The 23,435-nt window shown below is 40.3% G+C and overlaps 1 protein-coding gene across 2 annotated transcripts in view; it reads right to left on the reverse strand.

Annotated features, from left to right (window-relative positions):
• Positions 1-5,103: 5,103 nt before the first annotated feature.
• LOC109887112 (methyltransferase-like protein 22) overlaps positions 5,104-23,435 on the reverse strand; it is a 42,861-nt gene continuing 24,529 nt past the window's right edge. For both annotated transcript variants that reach the window (XM_031814235.1, XM_031814236.1), the window contains 6 exons: positions 20,498-20,569; positions 19,390-19,443; positions 19,066-19,146; positions 18,115-18,217; positions 17,009-17,177; positions 5,104-7,103 (listed from right to left, as the gene is read on the reverse strand). In XM_031814235.1, coding sequence (XP_031670095.1) covers positions 7,071-7,103; positions 17,009-17,177; positions 18,115-18,217; positions 19,066-19,146; positions 19,390-19,443; positions 20,498-20,569 — 512 coding nt within the window. In that variant the 3' untranslated portion in view covers positions 5,104-7,070. The remainder of the gene's footprint in view (positions 7,104-17,008; positions 17,178-18,114; positions 18,218-19,065; positions 19,147-19,389; positions 19,444-20,497; positions 20,570-23,435) is intronic.

Raw genomic sequence — 23,435 nt, forward strand, 5'->3', positions numbered from 1 at the left:
GACTACATGGAACTCTATTCCACAGTACTACATAGAGCCATGACTACATGGAACTCTATTCCACAGTACTACATAGAGCCATGACTACATGGAACTCTATTCCACAGTACTACATAGAGCCATGACTACATGGAACTCTATTCCACAGTACTACATAGAGCCATGACTACATGGAACTCTATTCCACAGTACTACATAGAGCCATGACTACATGGAACTCTATTCCACAGTACTACATAGAGCCATGACTACATGGAACTCTATTCCACAGTACTACATGTAGCCATGACTACATGGAACTCTATTCCACAGTACTACATGTAGCCATGACTACATGGAACTCTATTCCACAGTACTACATAGAGCCATGACTACATGGAACTCTATTCCACAGTACTACATAGAGCCATGACTACATGGAACTCTATTCCACAGTACTACATAGAGCCATGACTACATGGAACTCTATTCCACAGTACTACATAGAGCCATGACTACATGGAACTCTATTCCACAGTACTACATAGAGCCATGACTACATGGAACTCTATTCCACAGTACTACATAGAGCCATGACTACATGGAACTCTATTCCACAGTACTACATAGAGCCATGAGAACATGGAACTCTATTCCACAGTACTACATAGAGCCATGACTACATGGAACTCTATTCCACAGTACTACATAGAGCCATGACTACATGGAACTCTATTCCACAGTACCACATAGAGCCAGGTGTACATGGAACTCTATTCCACAGTACCACATAGAGCCATGACTACATGGAACTCTATTCCACAGTACTACATAGAGCCATGACTACATGGAACTCTATTCCACAGTACTACATAGAGCCATGACTACATGGAACTCTATTCCACAGTACTACATAGAGCCATGACTACATGGAACTCTATTCCACAGTACTACATAGAGCCATGACTACATGGAACTCTATTCCACAGTACTACATAGAGCCATGACTACATGGAACTCTATTCCACAGTACTACATAGAGCCATGACTACATGGAACTCTATTCCACAGTACTACATAGAGCCATGACTACATGGAACTCTATTCCACAGTTCTACATGTAGCCATGACTACATGGAACTCTATTCCACAGTACTACATAGAGCCATGACTACATGGAACTCTATTCCACAGTACTACATAGAGCCATGACTACATGGAACTCTATTCCACAGTACTACATAGAGCCATGACTACATGGAACTCTATTCCACAGTACTACATAGAGCCATGACTACATGGAACTCTATTCCACAGTACTACATAGAGCCATGACTACATGGAACTCTATTCCACAGTACTACATAGTGCCATGACTACATGGAACTCTATTCCACAGTACTACATGTAGCCATGACTACATGGAACTCTATTCCACAGTACTACATAGAGCCATGACTACATGGAACTCTATTCCACAGTACTACATAGAGACATGACTACATGGAACTCTATTCCACAGTACTACATAGAGCCATGACTACATGGAACTCTATTCCACAGTACTACATAGAGCCATGACTACATGGAACTCTATTCCACAGTACTACATAGAGCCATGACTACATGGAACTCTATTCCACAGTACTACATAGAGCCATGACTACATGGAACTCTATTCCACAGTACTACATAGAGCCATGACTACATGGAACTCTATTCCACAGTACTACATAGAGCCATGACTACATGGAACTCTATTCCACAGTACTACATAGAGCCATGACTACATGGAACTCTATTCCACAGTACTACATAGAGCCATGACTACATGGAACTCTATTCCACAGTACCACATAGAGCCATGACTACATGGAACTCTATTCCACAGTACTACATAGAGCCATGACTACATGGAACTCTATTCCACAGTACTACATAGAGCCATGACTACATGGAACTCTATTCCACAGTACTACATAGAGCCATGACTACATGGAACTCTATTCCACAGTACTACATAGAGCCATGACTACATGGAACTCTATTCCACAGTACTACATGTAGCCATGACTACATGGAACTCTATTCCACAGTACTACATAGAGCCATGACTACATGGAACTCTATTCCACAGTACTACATAGAGCCATGACTACATGGAACTCTATTCCACAGTACTACATAGAGCCATGACTACATGGAACTCTATTCCACAGTACTACATGTAGCCATGACTACATGGAACTCTATTCCACAGTACTACATGTAGCCATGACTACATGGAACTCTATTCCACAGTACTACATGTAGCCATGACTACATGGAACTCTATTCCACAGTACTACATGTAGCCATGACTACATGGAACTCTATTCCACAGTACTACATAGAGCCATGACTACATGGAACTCTATTCCACAGTACTACATAGAGCCATGACTACATGGAACTCTATTCCACAGTACTACATGTAACCATGACTACATGGAACTCTATTCCACAGTACTACATGTAGCCATGACTACATGGAACTCTATTCCACAGTACTACATAGAGCCATGACTACATGGAACTCTATTCCACAGTACTACATAGAGCCATGACTACATAGAACTCTATTCCACAGTACTACATGTAACCATGACTACATGGAACTCTATTCCACAGTACTACATGTAACCATGACTACATGGAACTCTATTCCACAGTACTACATGTAGCCATGACTACATGGAACTCTATTCCACAGTACTACATAGAGCCATGACTACATGGAACTCTATTCCACAGTACTACATAGAGCCATGACTACATGGAACTCTATTCCACAGTACTACATGTAGCCATGACTACATGGAACTCTATTCCATAGTACTACATGTAGCCATGACTACATGGAACTCTATTCCACAGTACTACATAGAGCCATGACTACATGGAACTCTATTCCACAGTACTACATAGAGCCATGACTACATGGAACTCTATTCCACAGTACTACATGTAGCCATGACTACATGGACCTCTATTCCACAGTACTACATAGAACCATGACTACATGGAACTCTATTCCACAGTACTACATAGAGCCATGACTACATGGAACTCTATTCCACAGTACTACATAGAGCCGTGACTACATGGAACTCTATTCCACAGTACTACATAGAGCCATGACTACATGGAACTCTATTCCACAGTACTAAAAAACAGATTTAAAAAGCAGGTCAAATCAAATCAAAGTTTATTTGTCACGTGGTGTAGTAGACCTTACATTGAAATGCTTACTTACAACAGGCTCTAACCAAAAGGCTAAACCCCAGGAAGAGTAGCTGCTGCCTTGGCAGGAACTAATGGGGATCCATAATAAACCCCAGGAAGAGTAGCTGCTGCCTTGGCAGGAACTAATGGGGATCCATAATAAACCCCAGGAAGAGTAGCTGCTGCCTTGACAGGAACTAATAGGGATCCATAATAAACCCCAGGAAGAGTAGCTGCTGCCTTGACAGGAACTAATAGGGATCCATAATAAACCCCAGGAAGAGTAGCTGCTGCCTTGGCAGGAACTAATGGGGATCCATAATAAACCCCAGGAAGAGTAGCTGCTGCCTTGGAAGGAAATAATGGGGATCCATAATAAACCCCAGGAAGAGTAGCTGCTGCCCAGGCAGGAACTAATGGGGATCCATAATCCCCCTGCAGGTCACTCTGGGGCATTGCATTGGTTCATCTCTGTACAGAACACAGAGCTCCGCCTGCAGGTCACTCTGGGGCATAGCATTGGTTAATCTCTGTACAGAACATACAGAGCACCCCCTGCAGGTCACTCTGGGGTATAGCATTGGTTCATCTCTGTACAGAACATACAGAGCTCCCCCTGCAGGTCACTCTGGGGTATTGCACTGGTTCATTTCTAGAATCAAACACTTCCATTTCACAACAGGATGCTGAAAAACGAGTCCAATGCATTTGTCTTACCAGGGTTATATTATTGGAACACCCTCCTATCTAGTGGCTCAACTGAAACCCTGCAACTTGTTTCAGTTTCTAGTTTGATCAGTCCTATGTACAGAACACACATGGTAACAGGAAGTTATCATTCCCTTTTTGTGGGGGGGGGTATGATATGTATGTCTCCAACTTCCTCACTCATCAATATTCATGGTTCATTCAGGATGATCTGTAACCATGGTAACAGGAAGTTATCATTCCTTTTTTTGGGGGGGGGGGGGTTGATATGTATGTCTCCAACTTCCTCACTCATCAATATTCATGGTTCATTCAGGATGATCTGTAACCACGGTAACATCCACATAACCATGGTAACATCCATGTTTAGAAACATTCCATTCGTATTTATAGGATTTACAAGTTTGATGTAGTCATTGGGTGCTGTGAATATGGGCCCAAATACTTGACTTTGTAATACTTGAATACGCCAGTGGATCTGTCCCAATACTTCCTGTCCCTTAAAATGGGGGGGGGGGGGGGGACTATTCACAACAAGCGCTGTCATTTCTAAATGTTTCACCTGATATGGATGAAAATACCCTCAAATTAAAGGTGACAGTCTGACCTTTAACCTCAGTCATTTTATCATTTCAAATCCAAAAGTGTTGGGAGTACAGAGCCAGAACAACAACAAAACATGTCACTGTCCCAATACTTCTGGAGCGTACTGTATTGATGGATAACACTTATGACTGAGGAGCCAAAACACAAGCTTGTTAGCCTCACTCTAACCACTAGGCTACCTACACTTATGACTGAGGAGCCAAAACACAAGCTTGTTAGCCTCACTCTAACCACTAGGCTACCTACACTTATGACTGAGGAGCTTAATTAAACTGTCTTACCGGATCAGAACCCAAAACACAAGCTTGTTATCCTCCACTGTGTGTAAAGAATGTCATTTTAAACCTGAAAACACAGTTAAAACTATCATTCTGATCTCATAGATGGTCAGTCGTAGCTCCGTCTATGAACTTGTGAGTGGCTCCATTCCTCAGCTGTTGACATGAAAAAGAGGCCGGGTGGAGGCTTGGTTGTGGTTTCAATCCCAGAATGCACCTTTCAGACGGTATGAATCAAAGTTCACAAATTATAATAAAGACATTTTTCTGTTGTTGAAATAAATCAATAACTTGTATTTTATTTAGTCATTTTGAATCAAAAGATGAGTGTATAATTGTGAAATAAACAGTGTCGTGGTCTTGTATCAATATACACACATTATTAACACTATATGTCCGCTTATAAAGCTCTTATAAACATTATTAGGTCGTTTATTTTATTACATATATGAACTTAGAAATACTGATTGATAAAACAGTTTATTTACTCAATTGTTAACAAACTATTTAATAATGTCTTATAAGTTATAAACAGACATTAAGGTAGTGTCCCATAGGACTCTGGTCCCTATATATAGTGCACTATTTTAGACCAGGGTCCATAGGGATCTAGACCAGGGTCCATAGGGCTCTAGACCAGGGTCCACAGGGCTCTAGACCAGGGTCCATAGGGCTCTAGACCAGGGTCCATAGGGCTCTGGGTTCAGGGTCCATAGGGCTCTAGACCAGGGTCCATAGGGCTCTAGACCAGGGTCCATAGGGCTCTAGACCAGGGTCCGTAGGGCTCTAGACCAGGGTCCATAGGGCTCTAGACCAGGGTCCATAGGGCTCTAGACCAGGGTCCATAGGGCTCTAGACCAGGGTCCACAGGGCTCTAGACCAGGGTCCACAGGGCTCTAGACCAGGGTCCACAGGGCTCTAGACCAGGGTCCACAGGGCTCTAGACCAGGGTCCACAGGGCTCTAGACCAGGGTCCACAGGGCTCTAGACCAGGGTCCACAGGGCTCTAGACCAGGGTCCATAGGGCTCTAGACCAGGGTCCATAGGGCTCTAGACCAGGGTCCACAGGGCTCTAGACCAGGGTCCACAGGGCTCTAGACCAGGGTCCATAGGGCTCTAGACCAGGGTCCATAGGGCTCTAGACCAGGGTCCACAGGGCTCTAGACCAGGGTCCATAGGGCTCTAGACCAGGGTCCGTAGGGCTCTAGACCAGGGTCCATAGGGCTCTGGGTTCAGGGTCCATAGGGCTCTAGACCAGGGTCCATAGGGCTCTAGACCAGGGTCCATAGGGCTCTAGACCAGGGTCCACAGGGCTCTAGACCAGGGTCCATAGGGCTCTAGACCAGGGTCCGTAGGGCTCTAGACCAGGGTCCACAGGGCTCTGGTCAGGGTCCATAGTGCTCTGGTCTAAAGTAGTGCACTATATTGAGGATATGATACCATTTGGGATGCATCCCAGGTCAGTGTTTACCTGATCACTCATCATTTACATCGGAACAAAACATTCAGAGGCTATGGGGCTGTCCCATTTCACCGGTTCACTTCAATCCAACAGCAAGTAAATGAGAATATAGTGAATATATATATCACAACCCCTGGTCTGAGCTTAAAAACATCTTATTTAACAAGTGCGTTTATTTACAGAGATCATTCCTAGTGTCTTTGTTCACTGCTGTCCAGCTGCCCTGATTGAAATGACTGTTATTAGTTCACTAAATAATCTATATGTATTATCAATACCTTCTCAACACTGACCACAAGAGGCTCCGAAAACACCAGGTCTAAGATTAATAAACTCCATGTCTCAGGTCTAGGAGCAGGTCTAAGATCAGAAAACTCCATGTCTCAGGTCTAGGAGCAGGTTTAGGAGCAGGTCTAGGAGCAGGTCAAAGAGCAGGTCTAAGATCAATAAACTCCATGTCTCAGGTCTAGGAGCAGGTTTAGGAGCAGGTCTAGGAGCAGGTCTAGGAGCAGGTCTAGGAGCAGGTCAAAGAGCAGGTCTAAGATCAATAAACTCCATGTCTCAGGTCTAGGAGCAGGTCTAAGATCAGAAAACTCCATGTCTCAGGTCTAGGAGCAGGTCTAGGAGCAGGTCTAAGATCAGAAAACTCTATGTCTCAGGTCAAGGAGCAGGTCAAGGAGCAGGTCTAAGGATCAGGTCTAGGAGCAGGTCTAGGAGCAGGTCTAGGAGCAGGTCTAGGAGCAGGTCTAGGAGCAGGTCAGCTCCTCAGAGGGTTAGACAGGCACCGCTGTCACTTTCCACAACTCCTGAAAAAGAGAAAGTCTAACATTGGAATTGGAGTTGATGACAACGCAATATATAAAAGACTGTAAATACCCAACTTGAAGCAACCACATATTTAGCCCTGGAGCACGTTCTGATTGGCCAGTGAGGGGGTCATGCCTCAACACACCTACAACACGTTCTGATTGGCCAGTGAGGGGGTCATGCCTCAACACACCTACAACACGTTCTGATTGGCCAGTGAGGGGGTCATGCCTCAACACACCTACAACACGTTCTGATTGGCCAGTGAGGGGGTCATGTCTCATGTCTTCCCCCAGCGCTAAGATGTACCACTGTGTGAAGCTTTGTAGATGTACAAATGTGTTAGCTTAGTAGATTTACCATTGTGTTAGCTGAGTATATTTACCATTGTGATAGCTGAGTATATTTACCATTGTGATAGCTGAGTATATTTACCATTGTGATAGCTGAGTATATTTACCATTGTGATAGCTGAGTATATTTACCATTGTGATAGCTGAGTATATTTACCATTGTGATAGCTGAGTATATTTACCATTGTGATAGCTGAGTATATTTGGATAGGGGTTTAGGATATAGTACTAGAAACATACTGTTGGGTTTAGGATATAGTACTAGAAACATACTGTTGGGTTTAGGATATAGTACTAGAAACATACTGTTGGATAGGGGTTTAGGATATAGTACTAGAAACATACTGTTGGGTTTAGGATATAGTACTAGAAACATACTGTTGTGTTTAGGATATAGTACTAGAAACATACTGTTGTGTTTAGGATATAGTACTAGAAACATACTGTTGGGTTTAGGATATAGTACTAGAAACATACTGTTGGATAGGGGTTTAGGATATAGTACTAGAAACATACTGTTGGGTTTAGGATATAGTACTAGAAACATACTGTTGGATAGGGGTTTAGGATATAGTACTAGAAACATACTGTTGGATAGGGGTTTAGGATATAGTACTAGAAACATACTGTTGGGTAGGGGTTTAGGATATAGTACTAGAAACATACTGTTGGATAGGGGTTTAGGATATAGTACTAGAAACATACTGTTGGGTTTAGGATATAGTACTAGAAACATACTGTTGGATAGGGGTTTAGGATATAGTACTAGAAACATACTGTTGGGTTTAGGATATAGTACTAGAAACATACTGTTGGATAGGGGTTTAGGATATAGTACTAGAAACATACTGTTGGATAGGGGTTTAGGATATAGTACTAGAAACATACTGTTGGGTTTAGGATATAGTACTAGAAACATACTGTTGGGTTTAGGATATAGTACTAGAAACATTCTGTTGGATAGGGGTTTAGGATATAGTACTAGAAACATACTGTTGGATAGGGGTTTAGGATATAGTACTAGAAACATACTGTTGGATAGGGGTTTAGGATATAGTACTAGAAACATACTGTTGGGTTTAGGATATAGTACTAGAAACATACTGTTGGATAGGGGTTTAGGATATAGTACTAGAAACATACTGTTGGATAGGGGTTTAGGATATAGTCCTAGAAACATACTGTTGGGTAGGGGTTTAGGATATAGTACTAGAAACATACTGTTGGATAGGGGTTTAGGATATAGTACTAGAAACATACTGTTGGGTTTAGGATATAGTACTAGAAACATACTGTTGGATAGGGGTTTAGGATATAGTACTAGAAACATACTGTTGGGTTTAGGATATAGTACTAGAAACATACTGTTGGATAGGGGTTTAGGATATAGTACTAGAAACATACTGTTGGATAGGGGTTTAGGATATAGTACTAGAAACATACTGTTGGGTTTAGGATATAGTACTAGAAACATACTGTTGGGTTTAGGATATAGTACTAGAAACATACTGTTGTGTTTAGGATATAGTACTAGAAACATACTGTTGTGTTTAGGATATAGTACTAGAAACATACTGTTGGGTTTAGGATATAGTACTAGAAACATACTGTTGGATAGGGGTTTAGGATATAGTACTAGAAACATACTGTTGGGTTTAGGATATAGTACTAGAAACATACTGTTGGATAGGGGTTTAGGATATAGTACTAGAAACATACTGTTGGATAGGGGTTTAGGATATAGTACTAGAAACATACTGTTGGGTAGGGGTTTAGGATATAGTACTAGAAACATACTGTTGGGTAGGGGTTTAGGATATAGTACTAGAAACATACTGTTGGATAGGGGTTTAGGATATAGTACTAGAAACATACTGTTGGGTTTAGGATATAGTACTAGAAACATACTGTTGGATAGGGGTTTAGGATATAGTACTAGAAACATACTGTTGGGTTTAGGATATAGTACTAGAAACATACTGTTGGATAGGGGTTTAGGATATAGTACTAGAAACATACTGTTGGATAGGGGTTTAGGATATAGTACTAGAAACATACTGTTGGGTTTAGGATATAGTACTAGAAACATACTGTTGGGTTTAGGATATAGTACTAGAAACATTCTGTTGGATAGGGGTTTAGGATATAGTACTAGAAACATACTGTTGGATAGGGGTTTAGGATATAGTACTAGAAACATACTGTTGGATAGGGGTTTAGGATATAGTACTAGAAACATACTGTTGGGTTTAGGATATAGTACTAGAAACATACTGTTGGATAGGGGTTTAGGATATAGTACTAGAAACATACTGTTGGATAGGGGTTTAGGATATAGTACTAGAAACATACTGTTGGGTAGGGGTTTAGGATATAGTACTAGAAACATACTGTTGGATAGGGGTTTAGGATATAGTACTAGAAACATACTGTTGGGTTTAGGATATAGTACTAGAAACATACTGTTGGATAGGGGTTTAGGATATAGTACTAGAAACATACTGTTGGGTTTAGGATATAGTACTAGAAACATACTGTTGGATAGGGGTTTAGGATATAGTACTAGAAACATACTGTTGGATAGGGGTTTAGGATATAGTACTAGAAACATACTGTTGGGTTTAGGATATAGTACTAGAAACATACTGTTGGGTTTAGGATATAGTACTAGAAACATTCTGTTGGATAGGGGTTTAGGATATAGTACTAGAAACATACTGTTGGGTTTAGGATATAGTACTAGAAACATTCTGTTGGATAGGGGTTTAGGATATAGTACTAGAAACATACTGTTGGATAGGGGTTTAGGATATAGTACTAGAAACATACTGTTGGGTTTAGGATATAGTACTAGAAACATACTGTTGGATAGGGGTTTAGGATATAGTACTAGAAACATACTGTTGGGTAGGGGTTTAGGATATAGTACTAGAAACATACTGTTGGGTTTAGGATATAGTACTAGAAACATACTGTTGGGTTTAGGATATAGTACTAGAAACATACTGTTGGATAGGGGTTTAGGATATAGTACTAGAAACATACTGTTGGATAGGGGTTTAGGATATAGTACTAGAAACATACTGTTGGATAGGGGTTTAGGATATAGTACTAGAAACATACTGTTGGATAGGGGTTTAGGATATAGTACTAGAAACATACTGTTGGATAGGGGTTTAGGATATAGTACTAGAAACATACTGTTGGGTTTAGGATATAGTACTAGAAACATACTGTTGGGTTTAGGATATAGTACTAGAAACATACTGTTGGGTTTAGGATATAGTACTAGAACATACTGTTGGGTTTAGGATATAGTACTAGAAACATACTGCTGGGTTTAGGATATAGTACTGGAAACATACTGTTGGATAGGGGTTTAGGATATAGTAATAGAAACATACTGTTGGATAGGGGTTTAGGATATAGTACTAGAAACATACTGTTGGGTTTAGGATATAGTACTAGAAACATTCTGTTGCATAGGGGTTTAGGATATAGTACTAGAAACATACTGTTGGATAGGGGTTTAGGATATAGTACTAGAAACATACTGTTGGGTTTAGGATATAGTACTAGAAACATACTGTTGGGTTTAGGATATAGTACTAGAAACATACTGTTGGGTTTAGGATATAGTACTAGAAACATAATGTTGGGTTTAGGATATAGTACTAGAAACATACTGTTGGGTTTAGGATATAGTACTGGAAACATACTGTTGGATAGGGGTTTAGGATATAGTAATAGAAACATACTGTTGGATAGGGGTTTAGGATATAGTACTAGAAACATACTGTTGGGTTTAGGATATAGTACTAGAAACATACTGTTGGATAGGGGTTTAGGATATAGTACTAGAAACATACTGTTGGGTTTAGGATATAGTACTAGAAACATACTGTTGGATAGGGGTTTAGGATATAGTACTAGAAACATACTGTTGGATAGGGGTTTAGGATATAGTACTAGAAACATACTGTTGGATAGGGGTTTAGGATATAGTACTAGAAACATACTGTTGGGTTTAGGATATAGTACTAGAAACATACTGTTGGGTTTAGGATATAGTACTAGAAACATACTGTTGGGTTTAGGATATAGTACTAGAAACATACTGTTGGGTTTAGGATATAGTACTAGAAACATACTGCTGGGTTTAGGATATAGTACTGGAAACATACTGTTGGATAGGGGTTTAGGATATAGTAATAGAAACATACTGTTGGATAGGGGTTTAGGATATAGTACTAGAAACATACTGTTGGGTTTAGGATATAGTACTAGAAACATTCTGTTGCATAGGGGTTTAGGATATAGTACTAGAAACATACTGTTGGATAGGGGTTTAGGATATAGTACTAGAAACATACTGTTGGGTTTAGGATATAGTACTAGAAACATACTGTTGGGTTTAGGATATAGTACTAGAAACATACTGTTGGGTTTAGGATATAGTACTAGAAACATAATGTTGGGTTTAGGATATAGTACTAGAAACATACTGTTGGGTTTAGGATATAGTACTGGAAACATACTGTTGGATAGGGGTTTAGGATATAGTAATAGAAACATACTGTTGGATAGGGGTTTAGGATATAGTACTAGAAACATACTGTTGGGTTTAGGATATAGTACTAGAAACATACTGTTGGATAGGGGTTTAGGATATAGTACTAGAAACATACTGTTGGGTTTAGGATATAGTACTAGAAACATACTGTTGGATAGGGGTTTAGGATATAGTACTAGAAACATACTGTTGGATAGGGGTTTAGGATATAGTACTAGAAACATACTGTTGGGTTTAGGATATAGTACTAGAAACATACTGTTGGGTTTAGGATATAGTACTAGAAACATTCTGTTGGATAGGGGTTTAGGATATAGTACTAGAAACATACTGTTGGGTTTAGGATATAGTACTAGAAACATACTGTTGGATAGGGGTTTAGGATATAGTACTAGAAACATACTGTTGGGTTTAGGATATAGTACTAGAAACATACTGTTGGATAGGGGTTTAGGATATAGTACTAGAAACATACTGTTGGGTAGGGGTTTAGGATATAGTACTAGAAACATACTGTTGGGTTTAGGATATAGTACTAGAAACATACTGTTGGGTTTAGGATATAGTACTAGAAACATACTGTTGGATAGGGGTTTAGGATATAGTACTAGAAACATACTGTTGGATAGGGGTTTAGGATATAGTACTAGAAACATACTGTTGGATAGGGGTTTAGGATATAGTACTAGAAACATACTGTTGGATAGGGGTTTAGGATATAGTACTAGAAACATACTGTTGGATAGGGGTTTAGGATATAGTACTAGAAACATACTGTTGGGTTTAGGATATAGTACTAGAAACATACTGTTGGGTTTAGGATATAGTACTAGAAACATTCTGTTGGATAGGGGTTTAGGATATAGTACTAGAAACATACTGTTGGGTTTAGGATATAGTACTAGAAACATTCTGTTGGATAGGGGTTTAGGATATAGTACTAGAAACATACTGTTGGATAGGGGTTTAGGATATAGTACTAGAAACATACTGTTGGATAGGGGTTTAGGATATAGTACTAGAAACATACTGTTGGGTTTAGGATATAGTACTAGAAACATACTGTTGGATAGGGGTTTAGGATATAGTACTAGAAACATACTGTTGGGTAGGGGTTTAGGATATAGTACTAGAAACATACTGTTGGGTTTAGGATATAGTACTAGAAACATACTGTTGGGTTTAGGATATAGTACTAGAAACATACTGTTGGATAGGGGTTTAGGATATAGTACTAGAAACATACTGTTGGATAGGGGTTTAGGATATAGTACTAGAAACATACTGTTGGATAGGGGTTTAGGATATAGTACTAGAAACATACTGTTGGATAGGGGTTTAGGATATAGTACTAGAAACATACTGTTGGATAGGGGTTTAGGATATAGTACTAGAAACATACTGTTGGGTTTAGGATATAGTACTAGAAACATACTGTTGGGTTTAGGATATAGTACTAGAAACATACTGTTGGGTTTAGGATATAGTACTAGAAACATACTGTTGGGTTTAGGATATAGTACTAGAAACATACTGTTGGGTTTAGGATATAGTACTGGAAACATACTGTTGGGTTTAGGATATAGTACTAGAAACATACTGTTGGATAGGGGTTTAGGATATAGTAATAGAAACATACTGTTGGATAGGGGTTTAGGATATAGTACTAGAAACATACTGTTGGGTTTAGGATATAGTACTAGAAACATACTGTTGGATAGGGGTTTAGGATATAGTACTAGAAACATACTGTTGGGTTTAGGATATAGTACTAGAAACATACTGTTGGATAGGGGTTTAGGATATAGTACTAGAAACATACTGTTGGATAGGGGTTTAGGATATAGTACTAGAAACATACTGTTGGATAGGGGTTTAGGATATAGTACTAGAAACATACTGTTGGGTTTAGGATATAGTACTAGAAACATACTGTTGGGTTTAGGATATAGTACTAGAAACATACTGTTGGGTTTAGGATATAGTACTAGAAACATACTGTTGGGTTTAGGATATAGTACTAGAAACATACTGCTGGGTTTAGGATATAGTACTGGAAACATACTGTTGGATAGGGGTTTAGGATATAGTAATAGAAACATACTGTTGGATAGGGGTTTAGGATATAGTACTAGAAACATACTGTTGGGTTTAGGATATAGTACTAGAAACATTCTGTTGCATAGGGGTTTAGGATATAGTACTAGAAACATACTGTTGGATAGGGGTTTAGGATATAGTACTAGAAACATACTGTTGGGTTTAGGATATAGTACTAGAAACATACTGTTGGGTTTAGGATATAGTACTAGAAACATACTGTTGGGTTTAGGATATAGTACTAGAAACATAATGTTGGGTTTAGGATATAGTACTAGAAACATACTGTTGGGTTTAGGATATAGTACTGGAAACATACTGTTGGATAGGGGTTTAGGATATAGTAATAGAAACATACTGTTGGATAGGGGTTTAGGATATAGTACTAGAAACATACTGTTGGGTTTAGGATATAGTACTAGAAACATACTGTTGGATAGGGGTTTAGGATATAGTACTAGAAACATACTGTTGGGTTTAGGATATAGTACTAGAAACATACTGTTGGATAGGGGTTTAGGATATAGTACTAGAAACATACTGTTGGATAGGGGTTTAGGATATAGTACTAGAAACATACTGTTGGGTTTAGGATATAGTACTAGAAACATACTGTTGGGTTTAGGATATAGTACTAGAAACATTCTGTTGGATAGGGGTTTAGGATATAGTACTAGAAACATACTGTTGGGTTTAGGATATAGTACTAGAAACATACTGTTGGATGGGGGTTTAGGATATAGTACTAGAAACATACTGTTGGGTTTAGGATATAGTACTAGAAACATACTGTTGGATAGGGGTTTAGGATATAGTACTAGAAACATACTGTTGGGTAGGGGTTTAGGATATAGTACTAGAAACATACTGTTGGGTTTAGGATATAGTACTAGAAACATACTGTTGGGTTTAGGATATAGTACTAGAAACATACTGTTGGATAGGGGTTTAGGATATAGTACTAGAAACATACTGTTGGATAGGGGTTTAGGATATAGTACTAGAAACATACTGTTGGATAGGGGTTTAGGATATAGTACTAGAAACATACTGTTGGATAGGGGTTTAGGATATAGTACTAGAAACATACTGTTGGATAGGGGTTTAGGATATAGTACTAGAAACATACTGTTGGGTTTAGGATATAGTACTAGAAACATACTGTTGGGTTTAGGATATAGTACTAGAAACATTCTGTTGGATAGGGGTTTAGGATATAGTACTAGAAACATACTGTTGGGTTTAGGATATAGTACTAGAAACATTCTGTTGGATAGGGGTTTAGGATATAGTACTAGAAACATACTGTTGGATAGGGGTTTAGGATATAGTACTAGAAACATACTGTTGGATAGGGGTTTAGGATATAGTACTAGAAACATACTGTTGGGTTTAGGATATAGTACTAGAAACATACTGTTGGATAGGGGTTTAGGATATAGTACTAGAAACATACTGTTGGGTAGGGGTTTAGGATATAGTATAGAAACATACTGTTGGGTTTAGGATATAGTACTAGAAACATACTGTTGGGTTTAGGATATAGTACTAGAAACATACTGTTGGATAGGGGTTTAGGATATAGTACTAGAAACATACTGTTGGATAGGGGTTTAGGATATAGTACTAGAAACATACTGTTGGATAGGGGTTTAGGATATAGTACTAGAAACATACTGTTGGATAGGGGTTTAGGATATAGTACTAGAAACATACTGTTGGATAGGGGTTTAGGATATAGTACTAGAAACATACTGTTGGGTTTAGGATATAGTACTAGAAACATACTGTTGGGTTTAGGATATAGTACTAGAAACATACTGTTGGGTTTAGGATATAGTACTAGAAACATACTGTTGGGTTTAGGATATAGTACTAGAAACATACTGTTGGGTTTAGGATATAGTACTAGAAACATACTGTTGGGTTTAGGATATAGTACTGGAAACATACTGTTGGATAGGGGTTTAGGATATAGTAATAGAAACATACTGTTGGATAGGGGTTTAGGATATAGTACTAGAAACATACTGTTGGGTTTAGGATATAGTACTAGAAACATTCTGTTGGATAGGGGTTTAGGATATAGTACTAGAAACATACTGTTGGATAGGGGTTTAGGATATAGTACTAGAAACATACTGTTGGGTTTAGGATATAGTACTAGAAACATACTGTTGGGTTTAGGATATAGTACTAGAAACATACTGTTGGGTTTAGGATATAGTACTAGAAACATACTGTTGGGTTTAGGATATAGTACTAGAAACATACTGTTGGGTTTAGGATATAGTACTGGAAACATACTGTTGGATAGGGGTTTAGGATATAGTAATAGAAACATACTGTTGGATAGGGGTTTAGGATATAGTACTAGAAACATACTGTTGGGTTTAGGATATAGTACTAGAAACATACTGTTGGATAGGGGTTTAGGATATAGTACTAGAAACATACTGTTGGATAGGGGTTTAGGATATAGTACTAGAAACATACTGTTGTATAGGGGTTTAGGATATAGTACTAGAAACATACTGTTGGATAGGGGTTTAGGATATAGTACTAGAACATACTGTTGGGTTTAGGATATAGTACTAGAAACATACTGTTGGATAGGGGTTTAGGATATAGTACTAGAAACATACTGTTGGATAGGGGTTTAGGATATAGTACTAGAAACATACTGTTGGGTTTAGGATATAGTACTAGAAACATACTGTTGGGTTTAGGATATAGTACTAGAAACATACTGTTGGATAGGGGTTTAGGATATAGTACTAGAAACATACTGTTGGGTTTAGGATATAGTACTGGAAACATACTGTTGGGGGTTTTCTAGGTTCAGTAAAGTGTGTATGTGAAACTGTCTGTCTCTCACCAGTTGCTCTATGCGCTCATACAGCAGGCACTGTGGGAAAGAGGGTGTGACCTGCTCCACTGTGAAGCATGTCCGTCCCTCCCTCAGCTCCTGCATCTCACACAGACAGTGGCGGAAATGGTCGTAGGCCTCGCAGGATATGTCCATGTGTCTCAGAGTGAAGTTCAGCCTGGGAAGGAAGGAAGGAACACACACACACACACACACACACACACACACACACAACACACACACACACACACACACACACACACACACACACACACACACACACACACACACACACACACACACACACACACACACACACACACACACACACACACACACAGTAATTACAAGATGTGGCACATGAGCTGGATATATTTTTTACATTAAGCATAAATCTATATATACAAGAACCTGATGGTCACTCTGACAGAGCTCCAGAGTTCCTCTGTGGAGATGGGAGAAACTTCCAGAAGGACAACCATCTCTGCAGCACTCCACCAATCAGGCCTTTATGGTAGAGTGGCCAGACAGAAGCCACTCCTCAGGAAAAGCCACATGACAGCCCGCTAGGAGTTTGTCAAGAGGCACCTAAAGGACTCTCAGACCATGATAAACAAGATTCTCTGGTCTGATGAAGCCAAGATTGAACTCTTTGGCCTGAATGCGAAGCGTCACGTCTGGAGGAAACCTGGCATCATCCCTACAGTGAAGTATGGTGGTGGAAGCATCCTGATGTGCAGATGTTTTTCAGCAGCAGGGATTGGGAGACTAGTCAGGATCGAGGGAAAGATGAACGGAGCAAAGTACAGAGAGATCCTTGATGAAAACCTGCTCCAGAGTGTTCAGAACCTCAGACTGGGGCGAAGGTCCACCTTTCAACAGGACCACGACTCTAAGAACACAGCCAAGACAACGCAGTAGTGGCTTCGGGACAAGTCTCTGAATGTCCGTGAGTGGCCCAGCCAGAATAGACAGGTATATAGTACAGGTATGTTACCTCTTCTCTATAGACAGGTATGTAGTACAGGTATGTTACCTCTTCTCTATAGACAGGTATGTAGTACAGGTATGTTACCTCTTCTCTATAGACAGGTATGTAAGTACAGGTATGTTACCTCTTCTCTATAGACAGGTATGTAGTACAGGGGAGACGGAGGTTGTTACAGATTCTGTACAGCGTTCGGAACAGCGCGTCTGTCAGGTCGTCATCGTAGCACACTGGAACAAAAGACAAATAAATATAGTTTATTACAATTAACGTTCCACAGAGATCATTAACGTTCCACAGAGATCATTAACATTCCACAGAGATCATTAACGTTCCACAGAGATCATTAACGTTCCACAGAGATCATTAACGTTCCACAGAGATCATTAACGTTCCACAGAGATCATTAACGTTCCACAGAGATCATTAACATTCCACAGAGATCATTAACGTTCCACAGAGATCATTAACGTTCCACAGAGATCATTAACATTCCACAGAGATCATCAGATTACATTTGATACCATAAAAATAACACCTGATCCTACCGGTTAAACACCTGATCCCACCGGTTAACACCTGATCCTACCGGTTAAACACCTGATCCTACCGGTTAAACACCTGATCCTACCGGTTAAACACCTGATACTACCGGTTAAACACCTGATCCTACCGGTTAAACACCTGATCCTACCGGTTAAACACCTGATCCTACCGGTTAAACACCTGATCCTACCGGTTAAACACCTGATCCTACCGGTTAACACCTGATCCCACCGGTTAACACCTGATCCTACCGGTTAACACCTGATCCTACCGGTTAAACATCTGATCCCACCGGTTAACACCTGATCCTACCGGTTAAACAACTGATCCTACCGGTTAAACACCTGATCCTACCGGTTAAACACCTGATCCTACCGGTTAAACACCTGATCCTACCGGTTAAACACCTGATCCTACCGGTTAAACACCTGATCCTACCGGTTTAAACACCTGATCCTACCGGTTAAACACCTGATCCTACCGGTTTAAACACCGGATCCTACCGGTTAACACCTTATCAAAACTGTCTTACCGTCAGCCGCGATGATAATTGTTGTGTTGTCATGGAGATCTGCCACTTCATCCTCTGTCCATCCAAACTCTGCATCAGCGTCTGAGAAACAAGACATGAATGGATGAGAAAGAGGAGAGATCAGCAGAGACCATGGTTTAACATCATGTGTGTTTCTCTATGTGTGTGTGTGTGTGTGTGTGTGTGTTTCTCTCTGTGTGTGTTTGTGTTTCTCAATGTGTGTGTGTGTGTGTGTGTGTGTGCGTGTTTCTCAATGTGTGTGTGTGTGTGTGTTCTTGTTTCTCAATGTGTGTGTGTGTGTGTGTGTTCGTGTAGCCTGCCCACCTGTGCAGAGATCGTGTCTGAGCCAGTCCAGTAGACGTACTCGCACCTTCCCACCTGTAAGAGAGACAATACTATAATGATATATATATATATGAAACAGTCAGGGAGAGAGAGAGAGAGAGAGAGAGACAACACTATAATGATATATATATATGAAACAGTCAGGGAGAGAGAGAGCTAGCCTGGTACTACATATTGTAATGAAACAGCCAGGGAGAAAGAGAGAGCTAGCCTGGTACTACATATTGAGAGCTAGCCTAGAGAAAGGATGAGAACTCCTAGTCATAGAAAGGATGAGAACTCCTGGTCAGAGAAAGGATGAGAACTCCTGGTCAGAGAAAAGATGAGAACTCCTGGTCAGAGAAAGGATGAGAACTCCTGGTCAGAGAAAGGATGAGAACTCCTGGTCAGAGAAAAGATGAGAACTCCGTGGAACTGTAGCCACCTTGTTCTTGCTCATATCAATTTCATTCTAAAACTAAACAGGGCGTGTCCGTGGCACAGGCACGACAACTGTGATTGGACAATAGAACTAACAGGGCGGAGCTGTCTTTGCATCTGTAATTAAACAGTTACACAGTCTGTCATCACTCTGGGTTGATTGATTTCCAGTTCATCACTAGTGATTGATAATGTCCAGGAGGACTAGCTAGCCCCAAATTTGAACATAAAACAAATTTGATGACCTGAACTGATTTTCTCCTAACACCAATAAAAGGGCTGTACATAGATAACGGTTGGTTTACCCTGTCAGAAAGAACAGGAAAGGGGGGATATCTAGTCAGTTGTTCAACTGAATGTATTCAACTGAAATGTGTCTTAACACATTTAACCCAACCCCTCTGAATCAGAGAGGTGCGGGGGGGGGGGGGGGCGCTGCCTTAATTGACATCCACGATGTTGGCGCCCGGGGAATAGTGGGTTACATGACTTTGTACTTCATCTTTGCATAAATATTTTTTTATTAAACTAAATCAAAAGTGGTGAGGCGCTGCCCGAACCTGATTGAAAATGCCAGCTGGTCGTTTGCCGGCAACCCTGTGTGTGCAAAAAAACGTTGTTTAAGTAACGTTCTCTCGCTCCACATTGTCTAAGTGTGTCGGCTCACCTGCAGGTTCCATCAGGTGTCTGTTCAACGTCACGTTCTTCTGGCACATGCTCAGTAGGTCCTCCCCAACGTCTGCAACACAACGTTACACAGATATTGGGATTTTGACACGCCGTTTATGTACCTTTGAACTTAGAAACATTACAGAGACGTTGGGCGTCCAACATTCTAAAACACAACATCGGTAATAGAACAAACACGACCAATAAGAGACCTTCATTTAGGAACAGCTTGCTACCAGCTCATCAATTCTTACAATGATTCTGACCTTGGATCAGTGAAGCATGGTGACTACCATGGAGAATGGATTCTGTATCAGAGATGATTCTGACCTTGGATCAGTGAAGCATGGTGACTACCATGGAGAATGGTTTCTGTATCAGAGATGATTCTGACCTTGGATCAGTGAAGCATGGTGACTACCATGGAGAATGGTTTCTGTATCAGAGATGATTCTGACCTTGGATCAGTGAAGCATGGTGACTACAATGGAGAATGGTTTCTGTATCAGAGATGATTCTGACCTTGGATCAGTGAAGCATGGTGACTACCATGTAGAATGGATTCTGTATCAGAGATGATTCTGACCTGGGATCAGTGAAGCATGGTAACTACCATGTAGAATGGATTCTGTATCAGAGATGATTCTGACCTTGGATCAGTGAAGCATGGTGACTACCATGTAGAATGGATTCTGTATCAGAGATGATTTTGACCTTGGATCAGTGAAGCATGGTGACTACCATGGAGAATGGTTTCTATATCAGAGATGATTCTGACCTGGGATCAGTGAAGCATGGTAACTACCATGTAGAATGGTTTCTGTATCAGAGATGATAGGCAGTAGTACTATTACTCACTCTGACTTTCGAAGTAAATTGAATTTTCATTCTCTGAATACATTCAGAAGAACAGTCTATTTAATATGATGCTTCCCGGTATACGCAGACAAGCAGACAGACAGGCAGGCAGGCAGGCAGGCAGACAGGCAGGCAGGCAGACAAGCAGACAGACAGGCAGGCAGGCAGACAAGCAGACAGACAGACAGGCAGACAGACAGACAGGCAGACAGACAGGCAGACAGACAGGCAGACAGACAGGTAGACAGACAGGCAGACAGACAGACAGACAGGCAGACAGACAGACAGACAGACAGACAGACAGGCAGGCAGACAGACAGACAGGCAGACAGACAGACAGGCAGACAGGCAGACAGACAGACAGACAGACAGGCAGACAGACAGACAGACAGACAGACAGACAGGCAGACAGACAGACAGATAGACAGGCAGAGTAGTTTGGAATTATCTTGCCCTTTGAAATGTTCTTTCCCTCTCCAGAAAAGCACTTTAATACAAGTGCAATAATTATCATTTAAGTATAACATTTAAGTACCTTACTGTGATTGGTTTCAATGACAACAAAAAAACGAGACAAAAATTGCTTCTTAGAAAACTGCAATTTCTCAAGCAATAATTTTGCTAGGACTGTCTGAGTGGTCTGAGTTGGGAGGGGAAAATTAGCTGTTATTGGGAGAGAGGTGTTGAACACTAGGACTGTCTGAGTTGGTAGGGAAGAACTAGCTGTTATTGGGAGAGAGGTGTTGAACACTAGGACTGTCTGAGTTGGTAGGGAAGAACTAGCTGTTATTGGGAGAGAGGTGTTGAACACTAGTACTGTCTGAGTTGTCTGAGTTGGGAAGGGAGAACTAGATGTTATTGGGAGAGAGGTGTTGAACACTAGGACTGTGAGTTGGGAGGGGAGAACTAGATGTTATTGGGAGAGAGGTGTTGAACACTAGGACTGTCTGAGTTGGGAAAACTAGCTGTTATTGGGAGAGAGGTTTGGAACACTAGGACTGTCTGAGGGGTCTGAGTTGGGAGGGGAAAACTAGATGTTATTGGGAGAGAGGTTTGGAACACTTTTTCATATTGGTCTAGTAACTAATAGGTGATGACACCAGGCAGGCCAAAACTCCACCCCACCAAAACAGGCTGAGATTTCAGGCGGTCTTTTCAAACAGCTCTTATACTAAAAGGACATGATTATGATTTTCCCAATTACACAGTATTATTCCAACCTCATAGTGTGGTAATATACAGTGCCAACGGAAAGTATTCAGACCCCTGGACCTTTTACACATTTTGTTACGTTACAGCTTTATTTGTAAAATGTATTAAATCATCAATCAATCTTCACACAATACCCCATAATGACATCACAATAACCCATAATGACATCACAATACCCCATAATGACATCACAATACCCCATAATGACATCACAATACCCCATAATGACATCATAATACCCCATAATGACATCACAATACCCCATAATGACATCACAATACCCCATAATGACATCACAATACCCCATAATGACATCACAATACCCCATAATGACATCGCAATACCCCATAATGACATCGCAATACCCCATAATGACATCGCAATACCCCAAAATGACATCGCAATACCCCATAATGACATCGCAATACCCCATAATGACATCACAATACCCCATAATGACATCACGATACCCCATAATGACATCACGATACCCCATAATGACATCACGATATCCCATAATGACATCACGATACCCCATAATGACATCACGATACCCCATAATGACATCACGATACCCCATAATGACATCACGATACCCCATAATGACATCACGATACCCCATAATGACATCACAATACCCCATAATGACATCACAATACCCCATAATGACATCACAATACCCCATAATTACATCACAAAACCCCATAATGACATCACAATACCCCATAATGACAGCTTATTGATTTATTTTTGCTCATTTATAAAAAACAGAAATATCATATTTACCTAAGTATTCAGACCCTTTAAACAGTACTGTGTTGAAGCACCTTTGACAGTGATTACAGCCTCGAGTCTTCTTGGGTATG

This window comes from Oncorhynchus kisutch, unplaced genomic scaffold, assembly GCF_002021735.2.
Source record: "Oncorhynchus kisutch isolate 150728-3 unplaced genomic scaffold, Okis_V2 Okis06b-Okis10b_hom, whole genome shotgun sequence".
Lineage (NCBI taxonomy): Eukaryota > Metazoa > Chordata > Actinopteri > Salmoniformes > Salmonidae > Oncorhynchus > Oncorhynchus kisutch.